The sequence below is a fragment of the Phascolarctos cinereus genome, unplaced genomic scaffold (assembly GCF_003287225.1).
Source record: "Phascolarctos cinereus isolate Bilbo 61053 unplaced genomic scaffold, phaCin_HiC Scaffold_726;HRSCAF=1367, whole genome shotgun sequence".
Taxonomy (NCBI): Eukaryota; Metazoa; Chordata; class Mammalia; order Diprotodontia; family Phascolarctidae; genus Phascolarctos; species Phascolarctos cinereus.
The window spans coordinates 210,261,943-210,280,983 of NW_027556098.1; the positions used below are offsets into that span (position 1 = coordinate 210,261,943).

A 19,041-nucleotide genomic window follows, 5' to 3' on the forward strand; every position below is an offset into this window, starting at 1 on the left:
TTATATACAAGGCATTTATGCTATGGGTATAGATGATGAAAATTCACCTAATACTTGTCCTCAAGGATTTTACATTCTAGTGTGGATGATACAACTTAAAAAATAGCTATAATATAGGTTCAAATATGATTTGTATAAGTGATGGGTTAACATGTCATGAGAAATTTGAAGAGAGAGCAGTCACTTCCAGATTGGAGGACCAAAGAATAATTTATGCAAGAGATAAGATCTGAGCTAAGGACTATTATAAATACCCAAATTATTTCAAAGGACAAATGAGCTCTGTAAATGAAATGAGATCACATACATAAAGCACTATGTAATGTTTATTAGCATTATTATTATTGTTATTATTATTATTATTATTATTATTACTTTCTGAGGCAATTAACTCTATTAATTATATTAAACTGAAATTTGCCTTCCTGTGACTTCAAAGAATCAAAGAACTTCATCTTCAAGTTGTAAGGGTACCTCAGTGATCATGTTTTCCAACCCAATTTTAAAAAGATTGCTTTCTACATCTATAATCCTTTCTGTCTTCTATCAATGACTCCTAGTTTTATCATCTACAACCAAAATTTTTTTTTCCCCCAAAAACTTCTAATCCCTTTTCAATGGGGCAGCCTTACAAATATTTGAAGGCAACTATTATGTTCCTCCTAAATCTTTGTTATTGTTGTTTTCACTTTAGCTTACTGTTGCCAGTTTCTCTATCATAGGTTCCCAGAGTGGGTGCTACCACCCCCTGGGGATGCTAGACTGATCTAGGGGGGCAGTAGTAGCCTCGGGTGCAATTGGGGTCATTGAATAAAAATAAGGAGGCAGTGGAAGCATAAGGCAAGAAGAAAAGATAAGAAAATTTTGAAAAACTCTTCCTCCATGTTTTATCTGTCATATAACAGAGTTAAAGTCATAGTGGTTACATAATTTTCCAAATAAACACACAAAATACAAGTTATAACCTATCAGTAGTCAAGTCCCCTGACAGGTCTTAACAAGCAAGTGTTGGCAAGCAAGTATGTGGTACATTATTGGGAAGTCCAGCATGCATTGGCAGGAATATGTACATGTAATGACTTGTTTACAATAAGATACTATATGGTTATATAATACAATATTGCATCATCAAAATTTCAATTCAGGGAAAACCCCACAATAAATTATTAAATCTTAGATGTGTCATTTTTTAAGAAATATATTTTATATTTTTTGGAAATGATGCAAATTTCAAAAAAACTGTTAAAGGGTTAAAGAAAGTAGATTTCAGAGGGGGCTGAGTAATTTTCTTAAAGGGGGCAGTAGACCAAAAAGGTTTGGGAATCTCTGCTCTAAATGATCCTCTTCAGGTGTGGTTTCCATTTCCTTCATCATCTTGGTGGTTCTCTTCAGGACATACTCCAGCTTACTAGTGTCATCAACTTCCTTTCTAAAATATGGTACCCAGAACTGGACACAATACTCTTGGTGTGACATAATTAGGGCAAAGTGCATCATGACTATCACCTACTTTGTTCTGGATGACATGCTTCTATAAATGCATCCCAAGATCCTGAGTGACCTGAAATGGATTCAATTGCTCAGACAGATAGCTCCCAGAGTACAAATGATTCCCTGTGTAATTTTTTCTCTGTGAATAAGTAAGGCATAAATAGCAATAAACTCAGGGGAACCCCACCCCAAAAAGGTTGCTTTTACAAAAGAACCTCTACTGTTCATAGCTTGCAAGGAGTACCTGATTCAGTAGCACATCAGGGTACATGGCGGGATAGTACCAAAAGGAACCCAATATAAAGGGATTTCTTGAAAGTTCTTTTTTCTTTTAAAAATCAAACAGGTTCTACAGAGCAAGTAGTTTACAATTTCTTAATATGGATGTTTTGACAGCACTACATATGAGCAGCTAGGTGGTACAATGGATAAAAGCTTGACCTGGAGTCCGGTAGACCTGAGATCTAATCCTGGCTCAGATACTTAATAGTTGTTTGACCTAGGGCAAGTTGCTTAACATTTTTCACCCTGAGCTTCCTCATCTGTAAAGTGCAGATAATAATGGAACCTACCTCCCAGGGTTGTTATGAAAATCAAATCAAGGGAGATTATATACACATATATATGTAGCCATATATATTTATGTAGGCTATATAAATGTTAGCCAGTATTATTTATGATCAATATCATAACTATGGTATTATGTTTACATAGGGTAAAGCAGAATTGTATTATTGTTGTTTGCTTCTAAAATGAAAGAAAGAAAAATAAAAACACACATTCTCCAGACCCTTCCATTTAAGAAAACACACTTCGTACTAGAGATATATGGTATGACCTTTTTCATCCCACTGAATATACAGTAAATATGTAACAAAGAGCACTTGTACATCTAAAGGATATAAGGAATATGGCAAAGTAGTGTATTTTCACCTAGATTTTCTAAATGGTAGCAATTAAAATTCACAGCTGCTGGCTGTCCTGATGTTTCTTGCATTTAGAGTACTGTAATCTGCATGAGAATATATTGTATTACCATGTTTGCTGTAAACTAGACAGATCAGTATTCTAAATTCTGCATACAAGCTCTAATGAGTATATTTTATCCTCAGATTAGCTTTTCTTCCTCTCTCTCTCTCTTCCTCTCTTTTTCTCTCTCTCTATCTTTTTTCTCTATGTCTCTATCCATATCTATCTCTCTGTGTCTGTCTTGTCTTTCTCTGTGTCTGGCTCTGTGTCTGTCTGTATCTCTCTATCTCTGTCTCTTTCAGTCTCTGTCTCTCTTTGTGTCTGTTTGTCTTTGTGTGACTCTAAATGTCTGTCTATCAAAATGTTTATCTATCTCTGTCTGTCTGTCTGTCTGTCTGTCTGTCTGTCTGTCTCTCTCTCTCTCTCTCTCTCTCTCTCTCTCTCTCTCTCTCTCTCTCCATTTGCTTGGGGCATTTGCAGTTCAAAAACAAAAGACATTTGCTGCTTAGAGTTTAGCTGTATCAGGGTGTAAGTGTAGGTCAAGCTTGATTTATGTGACACTTCTGATAAGCCCTGGATGAGAGCAGGACACTGAGCTTGGGATGTCTATGGAACTCGCATTGACTTATGTCTCCTTTTCTAGGCGGCCAACATCCCTCTGGTCTCAGAGCTTGCTATTGATGACATACACTTTGATGACTTTTCCCTTGATGTTGATGCCATGGTCACTGCTGCTCTGCGGATGTTCATGGAGCTGGGGATGGTGCAGAAATTTAAAATTGACTATGAAGTAAGTCACTCCTTTCCTCAGAGGACTTTCCCTCACCCCCATCCCACCTCCACTTCTTGTTTGAGCCAGGCTGGGCCCAATGAGGCTATGGGCCATTGATCTGATGCAAATCTTTGCTTTCTCATTTCAGACACTATGTAGGTGGCTTCTTACAGTGAGAAAGAATTATCGAATGGTACTGTACCACAACTGGAGACATGCTTTCAATGTGTGCCAGCTGATGTTTGCGATGCTAACCGTGAGTGTATTCTGCTACAGTGGAAGAGCTTGTCTTTTCTATCTCAACCACCTAAATGCTTTTCCCCTCATTATTTCTGTTCTTCACCACTTATTATGGTATATATTTCTCTTCATCAAAATCTACATGTTCTAGGGCCTAGAATACATAGTTCTAGTACCACATATTCTGGCAACATTTCTCAAACTTTAGCAACTATGAGGTTACTGACACAATGGAAAGGACAAAATAACTAGGTTTTTATCTTAGAATAAATGTTAAAAAGCTTCTTGGTAAAATTGCATCCTGTAAAAATAGTTCTTTAAAAAAGGAACACAAGCTTTCAATTTACTCTATCTGTCTCTGCCTCACTCTCTGTTCCTATTTCTTTCTCTCTCTGTGTGTCTCTTCTGTTTCTCTAACTCAGATGTGAAGAGACAGAGAAATAACTGGCCAAGGATCCTATAGTTGTACTAGAAAGGCTACAATATTTATTGTAGAGCACATTATTAATGCAGAGAAATCCCATTGAACTCTAATTTTAAAAGGTCACAGAAGGTGGGAAGGGGAGCAGCCCACATTCTTGCCAGTTAAATGGAAGTCAGGTGGGATCAGCTGTTGGGCTTGCTGCTCTGGAAAGCTCTGTCTGTGAGCCAACCATGATGGATATCTGTGTGACTTGTTGTTTTGTTTGGTTTTGTTTTGTTTGTTTTGTTGGTGGAGGGGGAGTTGTCCCACCCTAGATGCAAATGACATCTGGCCAATGGTAACAGTTGTCATTTTGTATACTTAAAGTAAATGTTTTACTACAATGACAGAAATAAACTCTTCTAATAGAATCCATTTGCTGGGAGGGGAAAACCCAAATGTTTATTTTGGCCAAGCCCACTTGAAGTAGAATATCAACAAGTAAAACATTTGTTAGTTGAAATAAATTGGCCTCTCTTTGGCCTACTGATATTTTGTAGAAGGCCTTTTGATACTCTGAAAGAAAGGGCCCATAGGAATGATCTTTCTTAAAAATAAAAAGAAATAAAAAATTCTATCCATATAGCCTGATATCCAGATTGCACTACTAGGGAAGTAAAACTTTGGGAATACAAATAGAGATACTCTTTAGTGCAGAAAAACACAGGCTTTCCAACACTTTGCACAGAGCCTGACCCATAGTAAGCAACTAATAAATGCTAGTAGACTTGTTACTCAGTCATTTAAGTCTTTTCCAACTCTTCATGACTCTTTTTTGGGGCTTTCTTGGCAAAGATAACTGGAGTGATGTGCCATTTTCTTCTTTAGCTCATTTGACAGATGAGGAAATTGAGGCAAATAGGAGTAAGTGACTTGCTCAGAATCACATAGTTGTAAGGGTCTGAGACCACATTTGAACCCAGGAAGATGAGTTTCATGACTTCAAGCCCAACACTCTATCCATTGTGCCACCTAACTACCTGTTCCAACTAGTTGACTTACTGACACGCATATGGAAGAATCACATATGACTAAAAGAATATCAGCCCAGCTCACTTAGACTCATTGAAGTGCCCTGAAGACAGTACATAGTGGTGAATCCAAATTCTTTGAGATTCATGGAGGCAAATTAGACCAACAAATTGTATCTTTCCAGGTATTCAGGCATTTCGTGTACAGTGGTGTACATAGAGGCTTAATCTAAGTCAGGGTTTCTTAAATTTTTCTGAGTCTCAAACCCTTTTAGCCAAGCCTATGGACCCTTCTCAGGATAATATCTGTAAATAAATAAAGTACTTAGGCCTGCAAAGGAAACCAATTATGTTGAAACATAGCTATCAAAATATTTTAAAACAAGTTCATGAACCCCAAATTCAAAATGCCTGCAAAATAAGGTAGCATCTTTCATTGAAAAGGAAGAAGCTCTGAGTCTTAAGGTTTAGTTACTCAGGTAGCAAAGTTTGTTGAATGAATAGTGGTCTTTGCCTTGGACTTTACTTTTACAAATTATAACTTGGCAGTATCAGGAAAAATTGTGTATCTGGTATGTTTGTATGTGTATGTGTTCAGATACTATGTCATACTTTTTTTGAATCCTTCTCAGCACCTAGGCTGTATTAACATGTGTTCAATAAATTATTTTTATTTTTATTTTGGAGGTCCCAGTGATCTTATAGAATCACCAGAGTCTATGGGCATGAAGGATTTTGTCCACCGAAGGAGACAGGAAAGACAATAATATAATGAATCAATGATAGGAACAATCAAAATAGACCTCATAAGACCTTTCTAGAAGAAAAAAAGGAAGGAAAGGTTTTTTTAAGAAAAATTAAAAAAATACATTTCTTTCCAGTATTAATTATCATAATTTTCCAATTCAGCACAAAAACATTTATGAAGTAGTCACTATGTGCAAAGTGCTGTTCTAGGCACACTGGGGATACAAGGACAAAATGAAAAATAGTCCTTGCTTCACCCACCTTTATTCTACTGGGGAGATGGAACTTGGTACTCTTCAAGAAATGGAGGGATAGATTAAAGAAACAAAGTAGTTCTTAATGGGTTAGAAGATTTCATATCCACTATCCTGAATGTAAATCTACTAAACACCCTTGACCAAATCACTGCTGAAAGAGGTTTTCATACTGGTTCACCCAGAGGCAGAGGCTGCCTCTCCACACCTCCACTGTGTTAGAATGGAAAACAAAAGACAACTCTAGGCAGAATACCTCATAAACCATCATCATACAATCTTTCAGAATACACTTCAACTAAAGAGCCAGCTCTAGAATAGGCCCGGTCTCCTACACATTAAGTATTTGTGCTGCTCTTTACTGCATGATTGTCTGTCTGAGACACACCTATACAGAGGGTGGGAGGGAAGGACAGGGAGGTCCCTGCCAACTCAAAAAACCTGTAATTGTCTTTTGTTGATCACACACACACACACACACACAGACACACCTCTCACTTGGCAAGCATGGTCTGCAGCAAATGAATCTCCAATGAGCAAGAAGCTTCTGACTAGGCAGCAATTATGTGACTTGTCAGTGTGGGCGCTGAGTGGGCCAGCCCTTACGTAGAGCAGAGCACCCCCATGCTTCATGTGGAAGTAACAAAGGCTGCCTGAACTGGGGAAATAATAAAGAATTGAACTCAAATTAAAAAGAATTGAACTCACACTTATTATGACCTTATTTCTGAAATAGAGGCCCTAATACCGAATCCTTTCCGTACAGCAGCCCTATAGTGGCTTTCCCAGCACTGTGAAATGATCCTCCCATTTTCCTTCTCCCAATCTGTCCCCCTCTGCCCTTCCCAAGTGTTATGATGGATTTGGAATGGAATTCTCCAGCCGGCTGAAAAATGTCACAATAGAAACACGTGACATAACTCTCTAGCTGGGGACTGCGCCTTTGTGAGCTGTGTTTTCCTCTAGGTGGCGCTCCAAGGCTAAATTTCTCTTCTAGCTGCCTTGAAAAGTAGAAACATTAAACCTTATCATGTGGGGTGGATGATAGAGAGGAAGGGTTAGACTGGGGGTGGGGAAGGGAGGAAGGAAGATTTATTTTTAAAGAGAATACCATCAAAGCCAGTCTGCCTAAAAATCAACCCTTCTCATCAAGAGTGGGTCCATTTTATGTCAGAAGTGGATACATTTTCCCATACTCCGTTGCTGTTGTTTAGCATGAATTGTCTGGCCTTTTTAACGTGGTATCTCTGGTTGTAGCATTTTTTCTTCTAAAATCCCATTGTTTTGGGGAATGGGAAAATGTGTAAAGGTGATGGCTTTGGTATATTTGCATTAGTATTTGGGCATGGTTGACTCTGCCACACAGGCAAAGCCTATATTGAGCTCCACTTCCATATTTGCATTAGCATATTTGTACAGTGGGGTCTAAAACACGAGCAAAGTTGACATGAGAGGTTTACTTCCTTACCTGCACTCTCTGGGGTTATTCAAAACACAGAGACAGTAAACATTATTGCTGAATCAGAATTGTGTTCTCCAAAGTACTCAAGCTGATGCCCCAGACCCATGAACCTTATGCAAATAACAGAAGCAATATACGTTCCTCTGGAAATAAAAGCTTTATTATAGGATAAGCAATTTGATGTAAAATGGTAGGACTCTGGCCTGCCAATGACCCAGGTAATGACTAAATAAGTCACTCCATCCTTCTCTGCCTGAATTTTCAGATCTGTAAGGCAGAGGTTATAATATCTATTCTTTGCTTTCAATGGACATTTAGGGAGATTCAAATTTGCTAAGTGCATAGAGAAAAGCATTATAGAGTATGAGTTTTCACATTGCAAAAAAGCCTGAAGTCCGGGACTATTTGTTTTGATTTTCTTAATTTTCAGAAGAAATTGAAAGTGACTATATTGTTTGTTCCCAGTATTTTAATCAAATAAAATAGTATGAAGAGCAGCTAAATATGCAGTGACATTGGGTGGAGGGTTGTCACTGACACACAGAACCTGACAGTTTCCCCAAAAGAAGGTTGCCTTAAGAATCAGTACTCTTTCCTCAGAGGACCATGCTAGCGATGTGCTCATTAGCGCCTCATGCCATGCCTTGCACCCTGTAACTGCTCAATAAAGGTTAATTAAATGAGCGGACTTCGTTTCGGGTAATTTTACTCAGGGAACCGTGGTGCCCAGTGTCCAGCACAAAGCCATAAAATGATGAACATCTATCACCACTAGAAATCTTGTTCTTTCTCTGTATCACAGGAAAGTTCAGATAGGGTTCATATAGAATATTATGATCTTGCAGAATTCACTGGATATGAAAAGAGAAGAGCTCACGATCACATTAAAATTTATAGCAGGGCTGCCAAAGAGGCTCCAGTGGGGGATTGCCGTTCAGCACTAATAATAAGCGGGTATCACAGCAAACACATGGACACCCCCTGACATTTGCAGTGGGCTTCCTAAATCTCATATGTGGATAGAGCATGTTTAAGTCCATATTTGTGTTGTCAACAACGTTATTTTCAGAGATAAGCCACAAGGTTTATTGATAATTCAAACTAGGGAGCAGAAAGGACATTTAGGGAGAAAAATCCAGCCCATTCACAAACCTGAAGATAATGCACATAATATTTGTCAGCTGCCTGCATTTTTCAGGAATGTGTTTGATTTTTATTGTAAAAAATTTCTCCCTCAAAGTAGTCTCAGCAAGAAATGAAATTGGAGTGAAAAGTATTCAAGGAAGAATTTTCAGAAGTGCTTGAGTTGTCATGTGAAATATTTTTTGAATCAACCATGAAAATCCTGATTTTTTTCATCAGAAAATAGCCTAAGATAAAATCAAAAATAGGTCTAGAGATTTTGTTCTTTTCTGTCTGTGTCAGTAGTATCAACAATAACAATGATTTTTTTTATTATGGACATAATAATAGATAATACACTATACCTCAATTTTCATATATTCTCTTTCTTAGTGATATAAAAACAAATAACTAGTAAGAGTCATCTTAAAAACCAAACATCAGAATACCATAGTTGTTCTGCATGTTAGCCTGGTATATCACTTAATTTTCATATTTGAATATTATATTTTTCAGCACAACTCAAAGGGAAGGATTCATAAGATTAGGAAACCAAATAAGTGATCCTCCTTAATTATCTATCTACCAACATCTTGTAATCTATCTACTATGTGGGTAATCAACTTGGAGCATATTTTAAAATTACATTTAATGCTAGTGCCCTTTGATGTGCTCAAAGTTCCTTTCATCTCTGTTCTGTTTGTCCAGACCTCAAGGTAGCAGTTGACTATAGCCTTCTAACAGATAGCACCCATGTCTGTGTTTATTTTTTAAAAATCACAAAAAGTCAAAGCAGCTCATAATTAAGAACCTGGCATACTAATAACCAAACGGGTACTGTTGGGAAGAGGAATAATCCAATTCATTTCCTCACATGAGAGAATGACCTCCATAACTCACTTTAAGCTCTGCCACTCATGAGTTATGGGTCATTCACTTTCTAGTGAAAATAAATTTTCCTGCACCACCATCCAGGGCTAGGTATTTTTTTTTCTCTGTACATGTAAATTTTAACAGTGTATAAACATAATCACAGCTAGCATTATGGATAAAGTAGATATTCCTGCTCATAGACACTGCTTTTTAATGAAATGTGTTTGCAGTCACAGGAATAGCAAGTCTTTTTACAGTATAGGATTTTTGATTAAACTGAATTTATTCTTGAGATTTTTACGGTGTTGGTAAACTGCTTAATCTTCCCTTTTGTGTTTTATGATGCTGGCTGAATCCTTCAGGTCAGTGAGATTCGGCAGTAGGCAATGGACCGTTTATCATGGCCTCAGTTTTCCATTATCAGCACCCTATTTTAGATGCTTTACAACTCGTTTGTGAGACTTTTTCTAGGCTGAACCTTAGCACCCTAAAAGGTGTCAAGTTGGGGGATCGCTTTCCCAATGTTATAATTTATTTAATTTTCAAAGGTTTTATTTCCAGTTCGGTGAAAACATATAAATTAGGGATAGTGTTTCAGAGACTTGAAATGCCTATTCTACCTGGCCCTTTCAATTCCCATTTTACAGGTCATACACTCTTGTTGTGCACAATTAGTGTTTACTGCATTGGGGATAGAACCCAAGTAGTCAAGTTATCTGTGGTTAAGAAAAGGTGTTCTGGATTTCATTCTGACCACTGGTGATTTATCATGAAGAGAAATGTGAACCAAGTTCCTAAATACACTTGGACAAAAGGTGCTGCTGTTATCCTGTGGAAGTACTAATGCACGCATATTCTTAGCCTGGCTTTTTACAAATCGCATAGAGGGCTGAATACATTCTTCCTCATTCAAACATTGGCCCTTTTACAGCCCAGCCAAAGCTTCTCTTCAATTTCATTGCTGTTCAGTACTTGGTGGGTGAAGGAGACCTACACATAGATCAACACTTGACTGTGACATCTTTATCAACCAATCAATTGACAAGCATTTATTAAATACCTATGTTCCAGGCACTGAACCAGGTGCTGTGCATACAAAGCCAGTGGTGAAATCAAAGCTGAATTCAAAGAGTTTCCATTCCATCAGGAAAGACAATAGATACTTATATAAGTATGTATAGAATAAAGACAAAGTAATTTAGGGAGGGACCCTAGCAGCTGGGGGAGAAGAGAAGGCTTTGTGTAGAAGATGTTGCTTGAGCTGAATCCTGAAGGAAGTACAGAATTCTAGGACTTGGAGGTAAGGAGGAAAGACATTTCAGGCAAGTAGATGAGAGGTTGAGTACTGAGTGTGAGAAACAGCATCTGCTAATGGGATTTGAATCTATTTGGCGCTGGGATTTCAAATCAATTCAACTGAAACATGTGCTAAATACTTACTATGTGCTGAGTACTGAAAAGTGACATGATCCCTGACTTCATGGAGTTTAAGATTAAGGAGGCAGATTTAATGCACATATAAGTAATTATAAAGCACAATAGTAACAATAACATGTAACACTTTAAGTGTTCCAAAGAACTTTACATACATTATATCATTTGATCCTCACGATAACCCTGTGGAGCAGATGCTATTTTTATCTCCATTTTACAGATAAGTAGATTGAGGTCCAGATTTAAGTGATTTTTATGGGATTACACAGCTAATTAGGGTCTGAGGTAGGATTTGAATCCTCCAAGGCTAAAACTCTCTCCACAAAGTCAGTGAGAAGCGCATAAGTGTGGCAAGAGCACAATCAGTGCATGTTGGGAGTGGGTCAGGAGCTGCCACATTGGCAGGACCTATGTCATAAAGCATAGCACTACATCTCTTTTTAAAAATTATTCTCTTTATCCTTCCTTTGCTTTGTGTTCTCTCTTCTTTCTGTTGAATAGTTCTTTTTACAGGTATTAAGTTAATAAGAGGATAGATGTATAGAAGACAATTCGTGAGAAATGTTAATTAAATATATATATATATATATATATATATATATATATATATATATATATATATATATCCCTTCAAAGTGGCAGTAAAAGAATTTGACTTGAAAATTGTTCATGACTATAATATTTCTAGGAACGTGATCATTAGAGGCATAACAGTCGATCAATATGTATTCACTTTGAAAGCAGGGACTGTCTTTTGCCTTTCTTTGTATCCCTGTCATTTAGCACAGTGCCCAGTACATAGAAGGCGCTTAATAAATGTTTGTTGGCTATGTTCCAAGTACTATAATAGGTGCTAAGGATACAAATGTTGTAATTGATATCCTAACTTGCATACCTTAACTTGATTTCTTGAGGCAACATGAGGTAGTGGATGAAGGGTTGACCTTGGAATCAGGAAAACCCAGATTCAAATACTACCTCTGCTACATATTAGCAATGGAACCATGACTGTGTCACAGCTTCTCAGTACCCCTCTAGGCAAGTCTCTGGGACCTTAAGTAATATAGACTATCTGCCTGTCTGCATTGGAGAGTGAAGTGATCACACCATGAGTTCCTCACAGAGATAAAATCATAGGCCTAACCACGAAGTCCCACCTCGCCACTCCAATCTCCTGGCTTTGGGGAAAATGGCAGTATCATATGTAGGGTTATATTTCTAGATTATATTTTCGAAGTGGTCATTTGACAGACCATAGGACAGTATGCCCTTGCCTTAGCACAAGTCCAGCACTCTGCCCAGCCCACCTCTCCAGTCTTCTTACACCTTTTATACTCCCCTCCCACCATTGCCAGCATATACTATGTAATCCAGTGACACTGGCCTCCTTACTGTTCCATGAACTCTTAAGACGCTTCTCCCAGCTCTAGGCATTTTCTCTGACTGTTGCACATGCCTGCAACTCTCTCCTTCCTCACTGCTACCTCATGGCTTCCCTGGCTTCTTGCAAGTCCCAGCTAAATCTCATCTTCTGCAGGAAGCCTTTCCTGTAGATCACCCTTAATTCCAGTGCCTTCTTTCTGTTGATTATTTCCAATTTATCCTGTATGTAGCTTGTTTATATGTTGTTGTTGTTGGCACATCATCTTCCCAGTCAGACTGTGGGCTCCTTGAGGGCAGAGATTGTCTTTTGTCCTTTTTTTTCTATCTCTATTGTTTAGCACAGCATCTGGCAATTAGTAAGCTCTAACTAAATGTTAGCTATTATTATGATTATTATTATATCATTATTATTATTATCATTTGGTCCTGGAGAGCAGAGGATCTGTTTGGATTGATTTGTTTGCTTCTTTGTTTTCTTTTGGTTCTTTTTTTTTTATCCCCCATAGTACCTAGCTCAATGTTGAAAACACATTATTAGGAGTTTGTTGAAGTGAATAGAATTTTAGGTTCCTGGAATCATTCTGACCTCTAGTCTTATTCTAAAATACAGCAAAAGGGGAAAAATGATTGAAAAGATGAGAAATAAGGATGGCGAAAAAAGATCAAAAGCTTTAAGGCTGTTAAACCGAGGAAAGAGAAAAACATAAGAGGTGACTTAATTACTGAATCTAAGTGTACAAAAGGTTTATCACAAGGAAAATGCTGCACAGTCCTTTCTCTCATCCACAGAGAGCCAATCAAGAGCAAAAGGGTTTAACTGAAAGTCAGAGAGATTTTGCCTGGATGCAGGATCTCATTTATTTGAAAATGATAAAACAATGGAATGAGAACAAGAGAAGCCTCCATCCCTGGAGAGCTTCAAGAAGAGAAAAAAATGACCACCCATCCTATAATGGCTTAGCTAGTCCTCCTTCCCTCCCCTCCCCGCTTAAAGGCAGAGGCCTGGTCCATAATATAATAATAGCAATAATAATGAGGAGGAAGCTACTCACCTCTTGCTCTAGGAGTCTATTATGACATTGGCTTTAGTGTCATACACAGATTTGTTAGGAGGCATAACTGAGATAATGTGTGTAAAGTGCTTTGCAAACTTAAAGCACATTATAAATATCAGCTATGATCATTTGCTCCCTCTTCTAGACAACGTGCTGCTTTTCAATATATTTTATGGCATAGTTTATGCCCTTTAAGATAAGATAATGGATTTTTAACCAAAATTATAGCTGGACAAATTGGTAGAAAAATATGTTCTATTTTTTTAAAAATCTAATGACCTTTTAACCTGGTGATGAATTAAGATTTTGATTTGCCATACAAAGAATGACTTTAGATTTTTTTTTAATTTCTATTTAAGCTGTTAATCAGTTTTCCTGTTTCTAGTGATACCTGTCCCTTGACATTAGTTAAGTATCAGTAAATTTGAAATGAATGGAATGAATGAATGAATTGGAAAAAAAAGCATTTAGTAAGCACTTACTATGAGCCTGGGAAAGTCATTTAACCCTGTTTGCCTCAGTTTCCTCATCTGTAAAGTGATCTGAAGAAGGAAATGGCAAATTATTCCAGTATCCTTGCCAAGAAAATCCCAAATGGGGTGACAGGGAGTTGAATGACTTAAAAAAAAAAGATGGAACAACCAGAATCAAGCACTGTGTTAATTATAAGGGATGCAAATATATAAACAAAGATAGTCCCTACCCTTAGGAACTTAAATTCAAATGGAGGAGATGGCACACAAAGCCAGGGAGGGGCACTTGGGTCCAGAAAGTTGCAGGGATATGAGTCAGGCTGAAGGGGAGTAGATTGATACACTTCATCCAGGAACAAGAGGATTGTCAAGGAATCTATGGCCAGAGAGCAGGGAATGAAGTGAGGTATGGTGGCTGGGGCTTTCCCAGAATGGTGGTCAAAGACAAACAGTCACCAAAGAAGTGGAAATTTCTCCATGGTGAATTACCTAGGAATTGATGGCCAGACTAGGGAAAAAATATATTCCTCCTTGTCATATAGTTTACAGCCAATAGCATAGTACAGTAATAAGAACACTGACTTAAAGGAAGGAAATTACATCCTGGCTAAAAGGTACCATAGACAATGAAGTAATATCATTACTAAACATATATGCACCAAATGGCATAGCATATAAATTCTTAAAGAAGTAAGAAAAAAAACACAACACTGACTTAGGGTCAAATGACCTAAGCGCAAACTTTGGCTTTGCCACTTAGCAGTTATGGGACTTTGGGTCAGCTAACCTTCCTGTGCCTCAGTTTCTCTACCTGTAAAATGGGAATAATACCTGTTGTAGTATTGCATCTACCTCACAGATATGAATAGGGGAAGCACTTTGTAGACCTTAAAATTGTTAATTAATGTTATTATTATTTCTATCATTTCACAAGCAAATCCTTTCTATAGCTCTATTTTTAAATTTTTGTTTCACTTCCTATATGAAATCACAAGTAAAGTATTCCACATTTGATAGCTCCCTCAGATTAACTTCTTTGGAATGTCTTCTAGACTCTTGTTCAGTCGTTTTTCAGTTGTGTCCAATTCTTCGTGACCCCATTTGGGATTTTCCTGGCAAAGATATTGAAGTAGTTTGCCATTTCCTTCTGCAGCTAATTTTATAGATGAGGAAACAGGTCAACAGGATTAAGTGACTTGCCCAGAGTCACATAGCTAGTACGTGTCTGAGGCTGGATTTGAGCTCCGAAAGATGAATCTTCCTGTCTCCAGGTCTAGCATTCTATCCACTGTGTCACCTAGGTGTCCCTTCCTCTAGTCTACGAAAGTCCTAAACCCACAGAACAATTCTGGATTGAGAGTCAAGTCATGGCAATGGGAGTCAAATTTTAGCATGGACAGATTGCATAGATAATTATTAAAGCATGCAAACAGACTCTACAGTAATTATTAAAATCCTCATTTAAACTACTAATCAAGCTGCATGCATTTTGAAATGTAGAATCTAGTTCTTCAGTCAATTTTTTTAACTGTACAATCCAATAAAGAACAACGGATGATGGAAGCATAAGGCCTCAAAACCAGAGGGTTTTTATTGTTTTAGGGAAATCATTTCTGGTACTTAGCGTAGTGCTCTATCCACTGTACCACCTAACTGCCCCAATCTGTGACTTCTTCAGAGTGTAAACCAATCCACCAATGCAGATCACAACCCCTTCATGTCTTAGAAGAAGGTCATCTTCGTGGGTTGCTTTGGTCAAAACAATTCATCGCAGAGGCAGCTGGTGGCACCTTGAGTCAGGAAGACCTGAGTTCAAATCTGGTCTTAGATACTTACTGGCTGTGACCCTGGGCAAGTCATTTAGCATCTTTCTGCCTCAGTTTCCTCAACTGTAAAATGAGGATAATAATAGCACCTACCTCACAGTGCCTAGCATGTAGTAGGTGGTATATGAATGCTTATTTCCTACCCCTAACCCCAGGCGTCTGGTGATGAGCCTTCATCCTTGAATGGAAGTCCATCCCTAGTCAGATACCTGAAGCTGTTACATGTAAGTAACACCTAACAGAACTTACACTCTGCTAGGAGAGACTCTGAAAGCCCAATGTCTTCATGAGGCCTGGGAGGAGGACTTTGAGGGAGAATTTGTGGCCTATAAATTATCCTTTTCAATATATTCGTGGCTTGAATACCTTCTATTTTTTTCCTCATAGCTAATGATCAACATTTTTCTCTTAATACTAAATATCTTAGCTTCTCCAGCTGTCATCTAAAGGCACCCATTTATCCAATAGCATTCACATCTAAATTAATCTTTTTTTCTTTACTACTCAATACTACAGTAACTTATCATTAAATTTTAATAACAATAGAATATGCTTTGTTCTAGAACTTTGCTTTATTCTTGTTTTAACTGGCAAGGAAGCTTTTTTTGTCTTAAGGAGTCAAAATTCTTATGTGGACTCTCCTTCCCTTTATTACCTTGGTTTGTCTCTCTTACACACTCACACACACACACACACACACACACACACACAGACCACATGCCTTGTCTTGGTTTTGGGGCATGGGTAAATGTGACAGGGAAGTAATTGATCACTGCAGGGACCTGATGCTGTTAGACTGACCACCCAACCTACAGCAGTTTATGGTAGATGGCAGTTAATCATTTCCTTAAATGATGCTGGTCTAAAAACAGTTGATTGTTACTCACCGGACTAACGTTATCCATCCTTCCTGCTCTGAATAGTTACAGTTGCCATTTTTCCCTTCTTCCCAGACGGCTGGGTTTCAGGAGATTTTGACTGAGGTGGAAATCTTAGCGGTGATTGTGGGCTGCCTATGTCATGACCTCGACCACAGGGGAACCAACAATGCCTTCCAAGCTAAGTAAGTGTTCTAATTGTTGCTATTTTAATGCATTTGCCCTTCTGTTCAGAGCAAAAGGTGACGAGTGCTGGAGAATAAGAACATTCATTTCTTGCATCCTTGGCCAAGGCCACAGGGGCTCTGGCTTCTGCATCTTGGGGACCCATCCATCTTGATAATTCCCTACTCCTTTTTTAATTGCAAATTTGCCCTTCGTGTCACGCTTGTTGATTTGGGTTGTCCCTACTGACCCCAGTCAGATACAAGGCTCAATTGTTAAAAGAGCCTCTTTCTTCTAATGTACAGCCATAGGAGCTCCTTGTAATCCACTCTTCCTGTCTTCAAAATCTGGATTGAATTCTGCATCAAATTATATTTAGGAAAGAACATAAAGTGAACTATACCTTCATTCCCTAATAGACATTTTTGGACAAATCTGTTATTATGTGGTATTTGTAGCCTGTACAAGTTGTTACAGTATGAATCTATAGGATCTATCAATCAGTCAAATTATGAGCATTAATTAAGTATTTACTATATGCCAGGCACTATGCTAAGCATTGAGGGTACAAAGAAAAAGCAAGAAGCAGTTACAACCCTCAGGGAACTTACATTCTAATGGGGGAGGCAATATCTAAGTATAAAGTACATATAAAGTGACTTAAGTACTTATTAGGTACCAGGCAGTGTGCAAGGGATACAAGGAAAAACAAGAGATAGTCCCTGCCCTTGGAGAGCTCATAACCTAACTGGGGAGAGAATATGTAAACAACTATGTAAAACAAGATATAGACAGGATAAATATGAAATAATCAATAGAGTTCCTGCTCTCAAAAAGCTCAGCCTAATGGGGGAAACAGCAGGCAAATTTTTGTTGTAGTTGTTTGGCTCTGACTCTTCATGACTCCATCTGGGATTTTCTTGGCCAAGATACTGGAGTGGTTTGCCATTTCCTTCTCCAGCTCATTTTATAAATGAGGAAACTGAGGCCAACAGGGTTAAGTGACTTGCCCAAGGTTACACAGCCAGTGTGTGTCTGAGGCCACATTTGAATTCAGGTCCTGCTAGTACAAACAAGATATATTCAGGATACATTACAAATAATCAATAGAGGGAAGGCACTAGTACTGAGGGGGATCAGGAAAGGCTTCACACAGGACATGGGATTTTCACTGGAACACGAGAGAGAAGCCAGACAAACTAGGAGGCAGAAATGAGAAGGGAGAGAATTGCAGGCATGAGGGGACAGCCAGTGAATATGTCCAGAGTTGGGAGGAGGAATGTGTTTGCAGGAGCCGCAAGCCAGCCCTGATAGCTGAGGGAACCAGGAAAAGCCTCCTGCTGCAGATGGTACCTCCACTGAATCTTGAAGAATGCTAGGGATTCTGGAAGGCAGAGGCAAGGAAAGAGAACATTCCAAGCACAGGGAAAAGCAAAGACACAGAAGGAGAAATGGAGTGTCAGGTATGAGGAAGAACAAACAGGCCAATAAGGCCAGTCTAGAGAGAGAGAGCAGGAGGTGGATAACATGAGAAGACTGGAAATACAGGGGAAAACTCAAGTTATGAAAAGGTTTAAAACGACAAAAGAAACAGTTTTTGTTACACCCTAGAGAAAGTTTTGAGTAATGAGATACTAGATAGACCTACACTTTGAAGAATTTTTGTTGGCAGCTGTGTGGTAGATGGATTTGAGGCAGAGACTTGAGGTGATGAGCCAGACAGGCAAGATGGGCTGAGGGCCTAAACCAGGATGTGGGCATAGGAATAGAAAGAAGAGGATATATGCAAGAGATGGAGAGTTAGAAACAATAAGACTTGGCACCTGATTTTTTTCGGTTGCGTGGGGTAAGCGAGAGGGGAAAGCGGAAGATGCCTTTGAAGTTGCAAATCTAGGTGACTGGAAGGAGGGTAGTGCCCTTGACAAGAATCGGGAAATCAAGAAATTCAAGGACTTTCTAGGTACAAAATAGTCAGCTAGCTATTGAATACTGGTTGACTAATATGTAACCAGCTAACTATGGTGGATATACAATGAAATTGCTTGCGTATAGGAATCATACTGGTTAGCTGGCTGTGTGACCTGGGCAAGTCACTTGACCTCTGTGCCTCAGTTTGCTCATCTGTAAAAATGGAGGTAGTAATAGCATACATCTGCTATTGTGAAGATCAGATGACATAATATCTGTAAAGCACTTTGCAAACCTTAATGTATTACATAAATGCTAACTATTGTTAAATGTGCAGGATGAATGGGGCTTTTCTCTAGAGTAGGAGTGGGGCATCCTTCTTCCCTAAATGGTAAGCTTTCTCTCCAAGAAAGATTGCTATCCTATACCTCACCTCATGATTATCTGCTGGCCCATGTCACCACATGGCATAATTGCTTCAGTGCCATCAGAGTCGGAGACCCGCCACCATGGTATCCTCCTTACCCATCCTGTAATTCCTGTGGAGGTGCAAGT

At 38.5% G+C, this 19,041-nt stretch overlaps 1 protein-coding gene across 1 annotated transcript in view; it reads left to right on the forward strand.

Annotated features, from left to right (window-relative positions):
• Positions 1-19,041, forward strand: part of PDE11A (phosphodiesterase 11A) — a 473,077-nt gene that overhangs the window by 351,619 nt on the left and 102,417 nt on the right. The window contains 3 exon segments of the mRNA XM_020991048.2: positions 3,104-3,250; positions 3,381-3,488; positions 16,489-16,598. Of these exon segments, the coding sequence (XP_020846707.2) occupies positions 3,104-3,250; positions 3,381-3,488; positions 16,489-16,598 (365 nt within the window).